This window comes from Fukomys damarensis, unplaced genomic scaffold (assembly GCF_012274545.1).
Source record: "Fukomys damarensis isolate Sample0158 unplaced genomic scaffold, DMR_v1.0_HiC HiC_scaffold_7, whole genome shotgun sequence".
NCBI classification, from domain to species: domain Eukaryota; kingdom Metazoa; phylum Chordata; class Mammalia; order Rodentia; family Bathyergidae; genus Fukomys; species Fukomys damarensis.
The window spans coordinates 29,143,648-29,162,161 of record NW_022900919.1 but is presented as its reverse complement, the minus strand read 5'-3'; the positions used below and the strand labels follow the sequence as shown (position 1 = coordinate 29,162,161).

Sequence of the window (18,514 nt, the reverse complement as noted above, 5' to 3'; positions counted from 1 at the left end):
GTTTCTAGCTTTTGAGTCCGTAGCTCAGAGGTCAGTAAGTAATACATAATCCATTGTAAAATGAGCAGCACTCAAGAAAATACTCAAAATTCAGCACAACAGTGAGAAGAATTAAGCTTTGCTGAGATTTCAGGAACAGATTGTTGCTTATATTCCCCTGGGGTCAGACAGCTGAAGGAAGAGGGGCACATGTGGCTTTGTGGCCCTGTGAGGTGTATTTAGGTACATATTATCCAGCAGAACAAGCATCAGAAGACGGAAGAGTTGATCCTTCTAGTCCTGCTTCGAGCATTAGGTCAGAACACGATGAAATAATAAACAACTGTAATCTAATGACATTTGGCAAAAAGTGGGCCGAAAAAGCGGAAATTATCAGGATCATCGTTTGAAATATGGATTCAGATCCATTGTCAGAATGGTGAGTTTTGGCTAAGTGCTGAGCCCACATTTGAGAGATTGTCTGGTGATAGGAAGGCAGACACTTGAGTCTAAATACGCACACAAATGCTCCCATGTGCTCAGAGATGTTTGGTGGACGAGATGACAATTCCAAAAGGTTTGGCGCTCATCGGCTGGGAAGTTGTTACAGTATCAGCCTGGGAAAGGAGGGCTGAGAGGAGGCCAACACAAAAGCCATAGTTTTTAGGTGAATGTATTTTTGTTTTCAGTAGTAATTAGGAAGAACAGAATTGTTCTCATGATGTGATCCTTCTCCATTTTGTCACCAGATTTGCTGGTTTGCTGGAAAAGTTGGATCCTCCCCTCTGACAGCTAATCCAGCTGAGCTGGGTTCCTTTTGGGGAGGAAAGTGTCACTGTGCTTTTTACAACCAGACCCCAGAAAGTTCCAGGTGTCTGGTCCCAGGTAACCGATGAGAATGTGGTCGTAGAGTCCTGCTCAGTGGTTGCTAACTCTGCGGCTCCCATTCATTCCAGTTATAAAAACAGAATGGAGCCGCATGTGGAGGTGCACACCCATCCCAGCACTCTGGGAGGCTGAGGCAGGAGGATCGCTAGTTTGAGACTAGCCTGGGCAATTTAGCAACTTTGCAAGACCCTGTTTCAGAAAAAAAAGGCTGGGAGGTACCAAGGCCTTGGATTCAGTCCTTAATACCAACAAAGAAAAAGAAAATGAGAACAGATGGGAATGTTTTGCATCTTACTGCTCGTATGCACCACCATTCTTGTTGCTTACCACTGACGTTAACCAGAGAAGTTGTGCAAAGTGAAGCATGTGTGCTGTTGGACTCAGTCCCATGTTGCTGTAGGGTGTTTCTGAGTGATCTTGTTTGGTTCCTTCCAGTTGGAGGCGAGCAGGTGAGCGCCATCGGCCGGGGCCTCTGTGTGCTGCTGGGCATCTCCCTGGAGGACTCGCACAAGGAGCTGGAGCACATGTGAGGGGGGCCCTTGACTCTGCGTGTGGATGGGGGTGGGGAGGGTGGGCACTTGTTCCTCTCGCTTTGATCTGTTGTTGAACTCTGTAGTAAGTGATCTCCATGTGTCTCAGATGACACCCTGGAAGGTGGCTGCGAAGTCAGCGGCTGATGGAATGCAGCTTAGCCTCCATCTCTGTCGCTTTTGAACCTGTAGGCTCCCACCTTTTCTCAGTACTGGGGACTGAGCTTAGGGCCTTTACATTGAGTTACCACCCCCCTTTTAAAATTTATATTCTCTGGGCTAGGCTAGAACCTTGCATCCTCCTTCCTCAGCTTCCCAGAGTGCTCAGAGTACAGGTGTGCCAAAGCTCCTATATATGGGTTCTTTTTGAAACTTGGGCAGTTTGACTTGGGCACTGTGTATACACCTTCAAGGTGCCCCATTGGTCATTGTTCACACCAGAGAGGCAGCTCCTTGCCCCAGGAGAGCTTGCTGCTATAGCTTAGTTCACTAGCCTGGGGGGGTCAGCCCTGCCTGAGTTCACTGGTATGGTATGTTGGCTTCAGATGCTTGCCACTTTGTACCTACCCCTTGGTGCCCAGGGCCTGTGATAACCCTGCCCAGCTGACCCTGTGTTGGTGGAGGGATGGGAGTACCCAGAATTGTACCCACCCTGGAGGGTCCCAGCATAGTCAGAGGGTTGGGATTCAGCTTCTGGGGAGCTCTTCATGGTCCTGAGTCTGACCCATGATTGTGACTGCCCCACTTCCTTGCCAGGGTGGCTGTTCCATGTCAACTGCAGTAGAGGAACATGGCTCCATGTTTGGGCAAATCCTCCACCTGGACAAGCGAACGGCACAGGTTATCACTGTGGGCCCAGTGCCTGCCAGGAGCTGTGAATAGAGAAGCTGCAAGAGCAGAGACCCCAGAGCAGCCTCCTGGGACAGGGCTGTGCCCCAGCAGTGGTGCACATGAGTCCTGGCCAAGGTCACATCTTCTGTGAGCAGTGGCTCCCTTCCTTCTCTGGCAGCAAGCTGGGGACAGCTGGGATGTATGGCGTGTGGGGCCCTTGTGCGGTTGCTTTCACTGTTCTCTGTTCCTCACCAGGGTCCGAAAGATACTGAACCTGCGTGTGTTTGAGGATGAGAGTGGCAAGCACTGGTCCAAGAGCGTGATGGACAAGCAGTATGAGGTGCTGTGTGTCAGCCAGTTCACCCTGCAGTGCGTCCTCAAGGGCAACAAGCCCGACTTCCACCTGGCCATGCCCACTGAGCAGGCCGAGGGCTTCTACAACAGCTTCCTGGAGCAACTGCGGAAAACCTACCGGCCCGAGCTCATCAAAGGTGGGCTGCGGTGCTGGGGTCCTGGCGAGGCACTGCTGAGAGGTCAACAGGCACCCAGGAGAGGTGGGGATGTCCAGGCAGAGGGGCAGGGTCCACAGTCACAGCTTCTCTGTGTCTGCAAAGCCCTTGCTGACACTCATTCCCCATCAGCACCATCACAGCTGCTGCTGCTGGACTTAACACACATCCTCAGGGTGTGCTGCACACCATTGTCCTTCCCGCTGTCTGCGTTTGGAAATGAGGGGCCCAGAGTGTGTGGTGTTGAGTGTTTCCTTGGTTGCCTTGGCCACTGCTGTTCAGTAGGAATAGAGCGCAGGCCCTAAATGTGAACCCAGTATGCCCTTTAATTTCAAGTCAATGTGTTCCAAAAAGGAAGAAGAAGCAAAGGGAATTAATTTAAGAATGTATTTAGTTTGACTCAATATATACAGAATGTTACGATTTTTTTTTTCTTTTGGTACTGAGGGTCGAACTTTGGACCTTGCACTTGTGATGCAGGCGGGGGCACCACTGAGCTAAACCCTCGGCCCCAGAATGTTATGATTTTTACTATGTGATCAGTATAAGTTGACATTATTGATAGTGATCAGTATAAGTTGACATATGATACAGTTGACATTATTGTTACTATTTTTTGGTGTAAGAGTCACAGCAGAAGTAAGAGGAAGTACAGAGATAGCACATGTGTCACAGCTGATGGAACCACGTAGTCATAGCCATCCATACTGTACCTGAGGTCATGTGTGGTGTGTATATCCTGTGGGCTTGGGTATAGTGACAGTGACAGGCGTCTGTCAGGACAATGTCACAGTCTCTTCACCGTGCTCCCCTGTCCTCCAAACCCAGGCAAACACTAATCTTTTGACTTTCTTTGTAGTTTTGTCTTTCTTGGGCTGTCATGTAGTTGGAAGTATGTGGCCTTTTTATGTTGGCTTCTTTCATTTTTTTGTTTTTTTGTACTTTTTAGGTATACAGTACAGTTATATTCATCATTGGGATCTTGTACCTTTACATAATATATCTTATTTTTCCCCCATACCCCTGTCCTCCCATCACCCCCTCCACACTTGCCTATTTACAAAGAGTTTGTTTCCATTTTTTTCCTTTTCTCATATTTTTTTTCCTCTTCTCAGCTCTTTTAATTTCTTTCTTTTTTTTTGGTACCAGGGATCAAACTCAGGTCCTTGCACTTGCAAGGCAGTCAACCAGAACCACTGAGCTAAATCCCTGGTCCTCAGCTCTTTTAATTTTTTTAGATAAGGTCTCACTAAGTTGCTGAGTTGCCCAGGTTGGATTCTAACTTGCTATCCTCCTGCCTCAGCCTCTCACAGTGCTGGGATTACAGATGTGCACTAGTTCTTTCACTGATTAACATGCACTTAAAGCTTCTTTATAACTTGATTGCTCCTTTCTTTGTAGAACTGAATCATATTCCATTGTCTAGTTGTCCCGGACTGTGTCTATTCATTTATTGCAGGATATCTTGATTGCTTTCAAGTTTAGGCAATTAGGAATCAAGTTTCCATAAATATCCACTTGCAGGTTTTTGTGTGCATGGAACTTTTCACTTCCTTGTGATTGCTAGATCAGGTAGTATGTTTCAATTTGTGAGAAAGTGCCCTACTGTACTACTTCACATTCTCACCAGCAGTCAATAAGAGTTCCTGCTGTGCTTCCTACCCTCCTCAGCCTTTGGTCTTGGCATTGTTTGGAGTTTGGTCTTTCTAAAGATGTTGAGGTAGGTAGAGTGTGGTGGCATATGCCTGTAATCCTAGCACTCAGGAGGCTGAGGCAGGAGGATTGCTGCAAGTTTGAGGCCAGCATGGGCTACATATTGAATTCAAGGCCAGCCTGCACCACATAATGAGAACCTGTTTCAAAAAAACAAAAACAAAAACAAAAACAAAAAGATGTCGAGTAGAATCTCTTTGGGTAATTTTATTTGTATTTCCCCATGACAAATGATGTGGAGCATCTTTTATCTGCTTACTTACTATCTGTATATCCTTTTGGTGAAGTGTCTGACAAGGTTTTTGGCCTGTTTTTTTAATTGTTTTTCTTCTTGCTGAGATCTTATAGATATATATAATCAGACCTATTAGAAAAATATTCACTTTGCAGAAGTTTGTTTGTACTAAGGTCTGTCTTTGGCAAATATTTCCTTCCAAACTGTGGTTTGTCTTTTCATTCTCTAGATGGTGTCTTTCACGGAGCAGAACATTGTAATTTTAATGAAGATCAGCTTATCAGTTCTTTCTTTCATGAACCATTGATGTTGTTGCATACCTAAGTCATCACCATCTACAACATCATCTGGTTTTCTCCTGTGTTACCTCCCAGCAGTTTTATAGCTTTGCATTTTACTGTTAGATCTGTGTGTAGTAACAAGTGTAAGTTCTGTGTCTAGATGTAGGTGGTTTTTGCCTGTGGACATCCAGTTTTTCCAGTACCATTTATGGAGACTCCTTTCTTCATTATATTGGCTTGGCCTCTTTGTCCAAGATCAGTTGACCAGTTTCACTTAGGTTGATTTCCAGGCTTCCTTTGATCTGTCATTCTTTGCTAATAGCACCCTGTCTTAATTACTGTAGCTTTGTAATCAGTATTAATGCCGCATAGTGTCAGTCTCCAACTTTGGTTCCTTTCTTTTTGTTTTTTTTTTTTTTTTTTGAAACAGGATCTTACTATGTAGCTCAGTCTGGCCTTGAACTCACTGTGTAGTGCAGGCTGGCCTCGAACTCATGGCTATTCTCCTGCTTCAGCCTCCTGAGTGCTGGGATTATAAGCATTCGCCACAGTGCTTGGCTCCAGCTTTGTTTTTCTCTTTCAGTATTATGTTGACTCCTCTGGGTCTTCTGCCTTTCCAGAAGACTTTAGGATCAATTTGTTGATATCAAAAAAATAACTTGCTGGGGTTTTGCTTAGGATGGAATTGAATGTATAGGTCACCTTGAAAAGAATTGATGTCTTTGCTATATTGAGACTTTCTCTCCATGGACATGGAAGATTTATTTATTTAGTTCTTTGATTTTTTTTTTAGATTTTGTGCGTAGCCTATTTAGATTTATAAGTGTTTCATTTCAGGGATGTTAATGTTACCAGTATTGTGTTTTTAGTGTCAAATTCTGCTTGTTCATTGCTAGAACAGTATATAGGGAAATGATTGACTTTTGTACATTAACCTTGTATCCTGCAACATGGCTATAATCATTTATTGATTCCAGTTTTTTTTTTTTTGAGACAGGGTCTCACTATATAGTTGAGACTGACCTGGCACTCACTATGTAGTCCAGGCTGGTCTTGAACTCACAGCGATCCTCCTGCCTCAGCCTACCGAGTGCTGAGATTGTTACTTTTTGAAAGAGTCTTATCAGCTTGTGTTGTCCTAAAAATTGGTTCATTTCATCTAGATTATCCAACTTGTGAGCATAGACTTGTTCAAAATAGTCCCTTATCCTTTTAATGCCCTTAGTATCTGTACTGATGTCCCCTTTTGTTTCTCTTATTAGTCATTTGTGTCTTCTTTTTCTTAGCCTGTTTTTCTAGTGCTTCATTTATTTTATTTAAATCTTTAAAGAACTGACTTTGTTTGGTTTACTCTGTTGATTTCCTGTTTTCAGTTTCATGATTTATGTTCTAATTTTTAATATTTTTTTCTTCTGCTTACTTTGGATTTAATTTGCTCCTTTTTTTGTCTTCTAGTTTCCTGGGGAGAAAATTTAAATTATAGATTTTATCTCTTCTTGTCTAATGTGCAAATTTGGGGACTGCAGCCACCCACTACCACACCTAACATGACCTAGTGACTTATTAAAGTAGGACGTCCTTTTCAATAGCCAACTGTAGTATTTCTTTCCCTTGTCATACACTTTTACAAGTACCTAATTCATCTTGTTAACTTTGTAGTGTTTTAATTTTCTCTCTGCATTGAGCAAACCCAGACCCTTTTCTCATGGGGCTTTTCTCAGCCCGTAATACTCACGATTACAAGATGTGGATCTCCACTGGTCAGGCTTGCTGTTCTTTGTCCCCTGGCATTTTCTTTGTGTTCTCCCCCTTGTGAAATGGGTCCACTTGTCACATGGACGCGGAGTCCCTGGTAGCAGGACACTCCTCTGCCCGTGGCTAGTGGCCAATGTTACCTTTCCTGGGAATCCAGGGCGCCCCATCGGATCTCCACACTTCACCCCTCTCTGTGTCCTTTCGGTCCTCCTGCTGCCTCTGCTGTGAACAGTCTCTTCTCAGATGAGAAATGAAGTTGGGTCCTGTGAGGAAATCTCTTTCTTTTCTGAGTCACAGATCAGTTACTGCCAGCATTGCCTTCTCTGTTGTCCATGTTGGTGGGATCATCCAGTTGTGAGTAATCTCAGAAGTGTGTTAGAAGGCACTTTAGCTGTGAGCGCATTGGTGGTTATTATGGAATGCTCAAAAGAAAGCAAAACATCTTTCATCTGAGCCCTTCAGGAGGAGTGTTTTATGTTATTAGGTGCTTTGTGTTCCTAAAAATACCTGTCCCTTTTTGAATGATATGTATTTTATCCAGGAAATTATAAGAAGCGCCTGGACTAATGTACTGTAAACAATATAATTTTACAATGGATCAGAATCTGCACTCATGGGATGTGATACATCTGATCGTTTTTATGAAAAGTCTACATGAATTATGCAGAGTTTTAATCAAAATCTATTGCCAAGTCTTTTGGACTTGCAGAAAGATTACAGTTACATCAACAGTGCATAATTCTTTCTTTTGGCCTTAATTCTTTTGCAGCTTTTGACAGAACAAAATGCATAGTACATGTTTTGCACATTTGCTGTCTTTTGATTAATTTTGGGAGTTTGGCTTGAGTTTCCCTGTGGAGAGCCCTTCTGTGTGTGAACGGATGTTGGAATGCAAGCAAACTGCTAAATGCTTCTTTTTATTTGGGAATTTTCAAACCCCTTTAGCCCCTTTAAAACTTAAAGTAGTTTTGTTAGATTTAACATTTCTTTTCACCTCCTCCTGTCACAACTGAATATTGATTTTGCATTGCTGTTTAGCTTGTTTCTCTTATGTGTTGTCGAAGAGTGAATGAAAGTCTTTGCCCCTTTCATTCCTGTTTCCTCCTGCCCCAGCCAGCGCCTGGCTGATTAGAGACATTGCCATTGTGCTGCCAGCCCCACAGCGGCTCATGTACCTTTGCCCAGCAGAGTCTGCTGTCCCTAGCCTGTGTGGAGATCAGACCCCAGGCTGTCCCCAGTTAGAGGTAATGGGACCCCGGCCCTGGGCCCAGGCAGGGTGGCTGTGCTTGGGCTTGTGCTGCATGGTGGGATGCAGGGATTTTTTTGGGCCTTCTTGATTTGTCAGGCCAAGAGCGAGGTTAATCCCGATGCTTGTCCTCGTCTGTACCCTCATCCCAGTTAAATGGAGATTGGGGCTGCCAGGGCATAAGTTGGAAGTATCCTCAGGCTCTCTGGCCTCTTTTCCTTCTTTCCTAAGGACACAGGCTGTGCAGGGCCCCCCAGGCTGGGCACTGAATCCTTCACATTCCTGGAAATCCTAGGAAGGCTGGCTGGCAGGTGACCCTGAGAAGTAGCTCCAGGGCAGGGTGGTTGTCAGTGTGCCCGTGGATGACCTTCTGAGGTAGATGGGGCAGGGCCTAGAGGATGCTGCACACCCTCCAGGTCTCCAAGGAAGATGGGGATCCCAGCTCCAGCTCACAAGTGGCTACCTCGGGCCAAGGAGGGGCAGGGATAGATGTGGTTGGAGGATTGGGAGAAGCAGTAACCCTGGGACACTGCTAGCCAGGATAACCTGGTCACCGAGGGCGTTGCTGGCTGCTGTATTTGTAGCATGGACGACATGAGGAGCTGTGTACACAGGGACCAGAGAGGTGTGAGAAGAGACAGGCTCTAGTGTTAGGAAGTGCTTTGTATGTGACTCTTCTCAAGCTCTTGCAGTGGCCCTCATGTGCTCTCCTTCATCCCTGCCTGCCTCTCAGATGGCTTTGGTGCCCTCAGCCCCTTCTCTGCCCCACCTTCTCTCTCCTTCTCTCCCCTGGGCTTCCCTTGGCCAGGCATCTCAGGGAAGCTGTGTCTCCAGCTCAGTAGTGGCTTCTAGAGCTAACATCCTGGAACCCTGTTCAAGAATAGCATGTGTAAAGGCTGCTCCCTAAAGCCAGGCCTGGGGCGCGGCACAATGTATACTTACCATATGGATTGGTCACAGTGGCCCCTTGGTCTACCAACAGGGGTGTCTTAGTTTTCTTTGGTTGCTGAGACAAAATACCTGACATCCAAATTTAAAGGAGAAAGGGTTTATTTAGGTTTCAGTTCATAATTGGCTGGTTCCAAGGCAGCGTGGCACATGGCAGAGAGGTATCACAGAGGAGAAAGAATTCATGGCACCCACATGGTAGCAAAAACAACAAGGGACCTTAACAGAGTCCTGCTGTTACAAAAAATCCTTTTATTTTATGTGTACCACTAGGATGAGGGCGGTGCCAAACCAGTGTACTGGTTTAGTGATCACACGCCCTTAATCTCAGCATCACACACTCTAGATTCAGCCACCTCTGAAAAAGTCACCTATGACCACATGAGGCTTTGCTGTGACATCGAGACCCAAACCATGACAAGGGGACACGGAGCGGAGCTGGGCCGATGCCAGGGAAGGACTGTCACAAGGTGGGTGAGTCTCTAACCTCTGCAGCTCAGGACTCTGCCACCCTCTGCCTCTTCTAATCCTTTAGGTGACGACTCCTGTGCAGAAGGCAGAGGATGCTCCATCAGTGGCTTGAGGCTCTGCTCTGAGTCATATGGACTGGGTCCAGGAAAGTATTTGTTTAGCAAATCAGAAGCTGCTGCAGAATGAAAATGAGCTACCTGTGTGTCCTCTGCGGGGTCTGATGCACCATGGGTATCAAAGAGCTAGAGGAGCGTGGGTAGACACTTTGGGTCTGCGGCTTCTGGTCCTCTCCACGTGGAACATCTGTCATATCCAGGCCTCCTGCAGTTGCCTAATGCAGGGGAAGGTGCCAGGAGCCTGAAGCCATGTCTAGTTCCTGCGCTGTGGTTAGCATTTGATTTCTATGGATTTAATTTTCTACTCTTTTTACCAGTGAAATTACTTTAGCAGCATGAGTAAACTTTCAGCAGAAGCCTGTTTTATAGGCTTTGGCAAAGACTGGGATGCCAATCATTATTTTTAATATCACTTTAGCAAACTGCAACATGGGTCGGCATCTTCAGAATTCCTGAGTGGCAGGGTGGGCAAGCTGCACGGGACCAATGCCCTCCTGAGGGAGTTTGCTACAGAGGGAGCCAAGACTGCTCCTGGCTGATTGGTTAGCATTTCCTGTCATTCTTTCTTGTTCTTTCATTTCTTTCAGCAGTTTGCTTACTGGCCTTCTTGTTTATTCCTGCAGCTCCCTGTGCTGGCCTTATACTTCCATTATCTTCTCTAACTTAGCTTCTATCTTCCCACTTTCACATTTAGTGCCTCCCTTTCCGTGATTTGCTTAACTGGTTTTCCATTGTGGACAGCAACCTAATCTTACCAGTTCTTTCTGCTCCCTAAAATCCTTGTCTGTGCTGCCTCAAGAGCAGTGTTGGTGCCTGGTGGTGACCTGGTGACCCTGTGGTAACAGCAGAGTGTCCTGCACATAGGAGGTGCTTAGTGTGTGTGTGTGTGTATGTGTACATATAATTTTGTGTTTTTTTTCTTTTTCGCCCTGCAGAGTAGAGCCCAGGGCCTTATAGCCACTGGCTTCTTCCCAGCCCTGTTTTATATGATGTGTGCCCATGGGTCCAGGGACACCAGGACAGGCTCCTTTCAATGGCTCTGCTGTCCTATCCACCTTCCTTCGGTGTGATAGTTTGGATCTTGAGCATCCTCTCCAAAGTCCCCTATGTTAAAGGCTCCTTCCCCAGCCTATGCTGCTACTGGAAGTGGAATCTTTAGGAGGTGGAACTTAGAGGGAGGAAGTGAGGTCATGGGGGGTGTGGTCTTGAAGGGGCTATTGGGACCCTGCCCCTTCCTGTCTCCCTCTCTGACTCCTAGCCACCACCATGAGGTGAACAGTTTCTGTCACCACATACTATACCTGTTTTGCCTCATTCCAGGCCCCAAAATAACAGGGCCGACCAACTGTGTACTGAAAGCGTGGGCCATACCAAGCCTTTCCTCATTCTAGGTTAGTTATCTCAGGTACTTTGTAATACTAACAGAGAGCTGGTTCACACACTTCCTCTTTGGGCTTCTCCCTCCTTATTTCCTTCATCCTTTTTTTCTAATTTCCTAAGCACCCTGTGTACTTGTGTTCGTGAATTGTAGACTCAGCTCTTTCTTGCCCTATGGCATCTGTTACAGCAGCTCAGTTTGAGGGAAATAGGACACTACTTTAAATAAAAGAAGGTACCAAGAGTAGGTGGAAAGAAGCTTCTGTTTGCCAATGTCACAGTCCTGGTGCACACAGTGGCTGCAGATGAGAGGAAAAGCCTGAGCCACTTAGTAGGAAGAATGGGAAGAATTCAAGGTATTACTACTGTTCCAGGGCCTAGGAATTCAGAAATACTGCTAAATTAATTGACTCTTGTTTTATGTTCTTCAAACCAAGGCTTTACTGAGCCAGCGGGTAGTGTAAGTGGTGTAGCCTGAGTCATCGTTTTCTTTTCTGTGTCCTGGCTGAATCCTTCCAGTTTACTGATCCTCTTCTCCCTCCTTCCTCCCCTCCCTTCTTTCCTTTCTTCTGGGATGGAACCCAGGGCCTTGCATATGTTGGGCAAATGTTCTTCTACCATGCTACACCACCAGGCCCTGATTCTTTGTGTCCAGTGTAGAATTTTGCTGTCACTTGAGTTGAAAGTCAGTCACTTCCTGTGCCACAGCATGCCACCTGTGGGCTTTTCTCACCTCAGTCAGTGACAGTGTCAGCCTTCCAGTGGCTTAGGCTGCAAACCTCTCAACTGAACCAACTAAAATACTGCATGGAATATTAAAAAAAAATTATGTTTTTAACTTTATTTTGAAGTAATTTAGAATTCTGGAAAGGTTTACACAAGGGGTTGATCTACTTTATGTAGCATCCACTGATAATATGCAGTGCAGTTATCCAAGCCAGAGTGGTAGTGTTGATAACTTTCCGTGAATTCAGCCATGGACTCCATTCAGATTTGGAGGTGGTCCCACTGGTGCCCTTCGCCTGGCTGAGCATTCAGGCCAGCGTCCTTTGGTGAGGCCTCTCCTCAGACTCCTGCAGTATGTGGTGATGCCTCAGGCTCTTGTCTTTCTGCTCAGGCCCCTCTGCAGAGTCACTTGTAGGACACCAGGATGCCCCTTGGTTCGGCTGTGATGGCTCTCTTGGGAGGCTTGTGCCCTAAGTTTTGGGCAGGGTGCCCCATAAGTGATCCTGCGCCCTTTTCAACGCATTGTGTCAGTACAGGATGTGCCTACGTCTTGTTCTCTGTGATGCTCCTGCCGGCCTCTTTGTGTAGTGTGGCGATGCTTCAACACCATGCAAATGTCCTGGTACTCAGCACAAGTCTCCTACTCCTGGGAGCCTCTGTCTCTGGTCTTGGTCTGCAGCCAGGAGCCCAGAGGTATTTGCTCCATCTTTTCAGTGTCTCACTCTGCTGCTTAGGGTTGGGGAGGATTGTTCAAAGTATTTTAGCTCCTGGCTGTGGGAGAAGGTGGTCCCCAAGTAACCTTTTTATTTTATTTTTTAATTTTCTTTTTTTTTTTTTTGAGACAGGGTCTCACTATGTAGTTGAGACTGACCTGGAACTCACTATGTAGCCCAAGCTGGTCTTGAACTCACAGTGATCCTCCTGCCTCAGCCTCCCAGTGCTGGGATTACAGGTGTGCGCCACCACGCCTGGCCTGTGTGACCTTTTTAAAGTTAAAGAAGTGGGTTACCCTTGCTTACCAAGTTAGAATTTCTTTTTTTGATACCAGGTCTCACTCTATAGCCCAGGCTGGCCTTGAACTCTTGGCAATCCTCCTGCCTCAGCTTCCTGAGTGCTGAGATTACAGGTATGTGCCAGCATGCTGGGCTTAGAATTTCATTTTGATACAGGTAGGGAAGGTAATTTTTTCCCCAATATCCTTTTCTGTAAGTGTTAAGTCACTGAACACATTTCCTAATTGTGAGCCATGCTGATTAAACCTCTGGTCCCTTTTGCCTGTGAGAGTTACCAAGTGTCCATGTAGAGTTTTGCATTTATATTCAAAGGAGAATTTGGCCTGTGCTTACTTTTTTTTATTATTCATGTCCATTGTTAGTTAGTATTAGGGTAATACTGGCCTTGCAGAAAAATCAGAAAGCTTTTGATTTTTTTCTATGGTCTGGACTAATTTAAATGACATATAATTATTTGTTTTAATAAAAGTTGTTAGTAAAATTCTGTGGGCCTGACCTGCTTGGCTGTGGTCAGTTTCCCAGCACCTGTTGGGCCTGCTGGGCAGCTAACATTGCCTGTAATCTTCCTGTCTGGATTTTTAAATTTACTGGCAGATAATTTTACAAATTATTTTTAGTGTCTTAGACCTACCTGTCTAGAGTCGTAGCCTTTTCTCACCGAGGTTTAGATGTAGTCCCCTCTTTTCTCCTTAGTGCTTTTTCAGCAAACTGACTTGAAGTTACTTTCGGGGCTGGTCATTCCTGCATCTGTCATTTCATTGTTTTGCTTTAGTCTACTTTTCATTGCATTATCTTCACTTTTTATCATGGGGCTTCTTTTCCTGGTTCTTTATTTCATTAGTGGTGTTGTTTTATTTTTAACAAGTGAACTTGCCAGTCAGTGCTTTATAATTTTTTGATTTCCCCTTCCCCGTCTCTGGTCCTTCGGCAAATTCTGTCATGGAACTGGGGACAGGATGGTGGCACTTTTGCTGTAGCTGCCCAGCCCAAACTGTCATCATACCTCCTCCTCTCAGTGGCTGTGACAGCCCCTTCCCACCTCCATTGGGGTCTCCCTCAGGTCACTGCCCAGCATAGGAGCCTGAAGGAGCTGTGTCCGCCCCAGTATAAATGCTTCAGGGAACACATGAATTTGGGAAAGTGTGAGGAATCACCGTATCTCACTTTTCTACTATGACAAGAACAACGACGTGTGTGTACCTGTGTGCATGCATGTGTGCACAGTCTTGGAGGAATGCGTGGCTCTCTGAAGACTGTGGCTTTCTACCTGCAGGGCACAAGAGTGGATGGCGAGTGGTTCCAAGCTTCTCTCTGGCTGTGGCTTCCCCTGCTGTATGTCCTCTCTTCCCCGAAGCTGTGACCTGGTTAGAGCCCTGTTGGGAAGCCCTCAAGTCTGCTCTGCTCTGCTCTGGAGCTGGAGACTGGTTCTCTGGGCTGTTGCCCATGCATGGGGCTGTGCAGTGAGGACAAGCGACAGTCTTAACAGCGCTCTAACACAAATGCCAGCCGCTGGGTTGCACTCTGAATCTCCTGTTATTGTGTCCCCAGGGAGAAACAGGCCATGGTTCAATTCTGTATTGCATTCAAGTCTCTAGGAATTGAAGTCTGAAATCAGATTTTGCAGTGTGATAACCCACCCTGAAGCTCTGAGCCCAGAACTGATGTCCCTTCCATCACCCCAGGGGTGAATGAGCCCCAACAGGTCACAGCCACGCTCTGGAGAGCAGAGTCTAAGAAACAGTGCTGTGTTCCTTTCCTTGTGCCTGTTTTCCCCAGCAGCTTGCTTCTGGGTGGTGTCATTTCCTGGGCCTCCCCTGGTTTGCCCATGTGCTGCCATAGACAGCAGTAGGCGTGATGATGGTCACTCACGTGCACCCCCATCACCTCTCAGGACCACAAAGAGGCGGGCAGTCTGGTACTGTCCAGAGGGGTACGGACACCAGCCTTGTCAGGTAAATGGTGAGTCCTAAAGGGCCGGGCTTGGCCTCTGGCCAGGGACCTGGGCAGCCGCTGGGGATGCCTGGTTCCCATCTTGTGGGTACCGGCAGAGGATCCTGCCTATAGCACAGTTGTGACTGCACTCACCCTGTCATTTGGCAGAAGAACCCTGAGACTGGATTAAGTACAACTTGATTTTATTACCATAGGAGCCCAGATGTAAATTTGTAGATAGGTTTTTGTCTTTATTTTTTATTTATTTTTTTTTTTTTTAAACTTTGTTTTCCCTGGCCAGTATAATTTTTATTGGGAACTTTGATATGCACTGGAAAAAAAAGTTACCATTTTAAGACCTCTTAAAACATGTCTTTGGATTTATTGTGGGTACAAATGGAAATTCAGATAATAGTTCAGTTCTTAATTGAAGGAAAACAGGAAAAGAAAATAAATTCTTGCAACTTGAAATGATAAACAGGCTGTAGCCTATGCTGTATATCCTGGCAACAGAAACTCAAGGTCGGAAATAATTCCTTTCCTCCTGAGCCTGCCTTCAGCCTCCTGAGGAGTGCAGTGCTGAAATTTGCTAATTGTAGCTGTAATTTTAGCACGCAATTAAACACATGATTTCCTTTGCAGCTGATGTCTTTTTAGCTAGTCTGACACAGATCAAACAAAAGCTTTGGATGTGAACGGCCACTTCAGTCTGACAGGAGCTCGCTGAAAGTCACCATCCTCTGGGCACATTTGCTCCCTGGTGGGAATTAGAGTTATCTTGCCTATAAAAATGGCAGCAGCTTGGGCACTTCGGGTACAATTTCCAGGGCCACATCCTGTCCTTGGGCCAAAGAGAACCAGCAGTTGGTGTGTTCCTTTGTCTAAGTCCTTCTGAGATTAAGCCAGATTCTGAGATTCTTTGCTGGGCAGTGAAGAATCAGAGGTGGCAGCTGTAGGGTGGTGGTGGGGACAGAGGCTCACAGAGGTCCCTTTGTGTTGGGGAGTTGCCTGTGAGGCTGGCCTGAGTCCGGCAGGAGAGTCGGCTGGTTCTCTTGGATGGGATGGGGATGTCCAGGGCCTGATGCTGACACATTGGACCTGTGGTTCGCCTTCCTTTCACCTCACATCCTATCACCTATCCCCTGCAGTGTTAGAAGGCACCTTGGAGACGCAGAAGCATCCGGGCTGTTTTCCCCTTTGGGGTTCTCCCAGGTTTTTTGAGTCTTTCAATGCTTTTTGGACAGAGCCCCTGGGTCTCCAGCTCTGTAATGCTGTTCATTGTTCTTTCAGATGGTAAATTCGGTGCCTACATGCAGGTGCATATTCAGAACGATGGGCCTGTGACCATAGAGCTAGAGTCCCCAGCTCCTGGCGCTGCCACCTCTGACCCTAAGCAGGTAAGTCAAGGCCTCAGCCGTCTCCTGGGTTCTGGTAGCACGTTTTGGCTTTGGTTTAGTCCTCAGTTGGTAATGCAGGAAATACTTCATCACTGCGGCTTGGTATTTATTGTAATACCTCTCCTCTTGAGAATGTACATCTTCCTGGGCCTGTGGCTGGAGAAAATGACCTGGCAGAGCCTGGTCCTGTGCCAGGTGCCATGTGCCCACCTACCACTGGGTGGCAGCAGAGCAATGATCCTGGAGGGCTCTGCCATGCAGGAAGAATGGTTACCTGGAGGGAGGGCTTTTGTCCCAGGTGTGGATGCTCCGCCCAAGGATCTTTGTGGATCCTCCTGTTTCTCTCTCTCTCTCTCTTTCTCTCTCTCTCTTTTTTGGTACCAGGGATTGAACTCAGCACCTTGCGCTTGCAAGGCAGGCAGCAGAACCACTGAACTAAATCCCTGGCTTGGATCTTCCCGTTTCTAAAGTCCTGTCCGACCTGGATTTATGGCTAACTCTGTGCGCTTTCAGCAAAAAATGTGATTAAAACAGAAAGGAGATGTGTTGTGTGTCCTTGCAGCCTGTGTGGTCTCAGCATGCATGACACACTTTCAAGGGCTTTAATCACAGTACACTTGGTAGAGACTCGTGGGCTGGCAGGCAGGGGAGCCAGCACCGAGGGAGCAGTTCTTGTTTGTGCTCCCTGGCTGGGGTGCTATACAATGAACCGTGTGGAATGCACGCTGGACCCTTCTGGTGGGGTGATGGCACAGAGCCACTTTTTTTTTTTTCAGCTTTAATTGAGTTTATTGGTACATTTTAGGGATACAGTACAATTACAGTCATCTTTGGGATCTTGTACCTTTACATGACAGGTCCTGGTTCTCATTTTTTCCCCTTATCCCTGCCCTCTCTTCACCCTTCCTCTCTTCCCCCTTTACAAACACTTCATTTCCATTTTTTTATTTTCTCATTTTTTATTTTCTCTTATTAGCTTTCCCTTATCCTTCCCACTTTCTCTACACCTTTAGCCCTTTTCTTCCTATTTCACATTGTCAATTATACCATTAGGATCTTATGTACAATTATAGTTTTTCACACCAGAGAAACTATTCAGTATTTACTCATGTGTGACTTACTTATTTTACTTAGGAGTATATCCTTAATGTGCATCCATTTTCCTATGTATGACTCTAATTTCTCATTCTTTTTTTTTTTTTTTTTTTTTTTTGGTACCAGGGATTGAACTCGGATCCTTGCGCTTGCAAGGCAGGCCACTGAACCACTGAGCTAAATCCCGGGCCCCTAATTTCTCATTCTTTATGGCTGAGTAGTATTCCATTTTATAGAAAAACCACATCTTCTTTATCCAGTCTCCCAAATGATGGGCAATTGGGCTGTTTCCAAATTTTAGCTATTACAAACTGTGCTGCTATAAACATGGGTGTGCATATATCACTGTGGTATGATTCTTTTAATTTTTTTGGAAAGATACCCAGCAGAAGGATGGCTGGATCAAATGGAACCTCTAATCCTAGCTCTCTGAGGTATCTCCATATTGACTTCCATAGTGGTTGCACCAGTCTGCACTCCCACCAACAATGAAGAAGGGTTCCTTTCTCCCCGCAACCCCGCCAACATTTGTTATTGTGTGATTTCTTGATAACAGCCATTCTTTGTGGGCTGAGGTGGAATCTCAGTGTTGTTTTCATCTGCATCTCTCAAATGACCAGTGATGAGCATTTTTTCATATATTTACTTGATGCTTTTACTTCTTTGTCTGAGAAATGTTTGTTCATTTCAGATGCCCATTTTTGAATTGGGTCTTTATATTTCAGGGGGCTGGTTGTTTTGAGTTCTTTATATATTGAAGATAGTAGTCCTTTGTCTGAGGAGCAGCTGGTAAAAAATTTTTCCCACATTGTAGGTTGTCTTTTAGTTCTGTTGATGGTGTCTTTTGCAGTGCAGAGGCTTTTTAATAAGATGAGATCCCAGTTGTTGATTCTTTCTGCTAGTTCCCATGCTACTGAGGATTTGTTCATAAAGTCTTTTCCTATGCCTGTGTCTTCAAGAGTTCTGCCTAACTTATCTTCCAGTAAATTTAGTGACTTTTAAAAAATATTTAGATCTTTAATCCACTTGGATTTTAGTTTAGTGCATGGTGAAAGATAAGGGTCTAGTTTTAATTTTTGGCAAGTTGAAATCCAGTTTTTCCAACACCATTTATTAAAAGAGGCTATCTTGCCTCCGGTGAGGATGGTTGCAGAGCTACGTTTTTAAGGGGAACAGAAGCTTTCTCTTATGCTGCTGACACTTTGCACTGATATAGAATTGGGGAGCCTGAGAAGTGCTAGACTTCAGAGGTGGCTACTTAAGTTCTTGGAATTAATATTAACATTAAAATCATTGCAAATGAACCTGTGTAGTGGCACACATCTGTACTCTCAGTGCTTGGGAGGCTGAGGCAGGAGGGATTACCAAGAGGTAGAGGCCAGCCAGGGTCCCCTTGCAGTGGCCTTGGCCTCGCTCTCTCCTTGAGGGCTTCTGGGCCCAGACTGCCCTCGCTGCCCTGTTCCCCAGGGTGC

At 45.7% G+C, this 18,514-nt stretch overlaps 1 protein-coding gene across 1 annotated transcript in view; it reads left to right on the top strand.

Annotated features, from left to right (window-relative positions):
* The window catches only part of Dtd1 (D-aminoacyl-tRNA deacylase 1), a 103,348-nt gene that overhangs the window by 484 nt on the left and 84,350 nt on the right, over positions 1-18,514 (top strand). The window contains exons 2-5 of the mRNA XM_010634217.2: positions 351-418; positions 1,303-1,393; positions 2,484-2,719; positions 15,841-15,947. Coding sequence (XP_010632519.1) covers positions 351-418; positions 1,303-1,393; positions 2,484-2,719; positions 15,841-15,947 — 502 coding nt within the window. The remainder of the gene's footprint in view (positions 1-350; positions 419-1,302; positions 1,394-2,483; positions 2,720-15,840; positions 15,948-18,514) is intronic.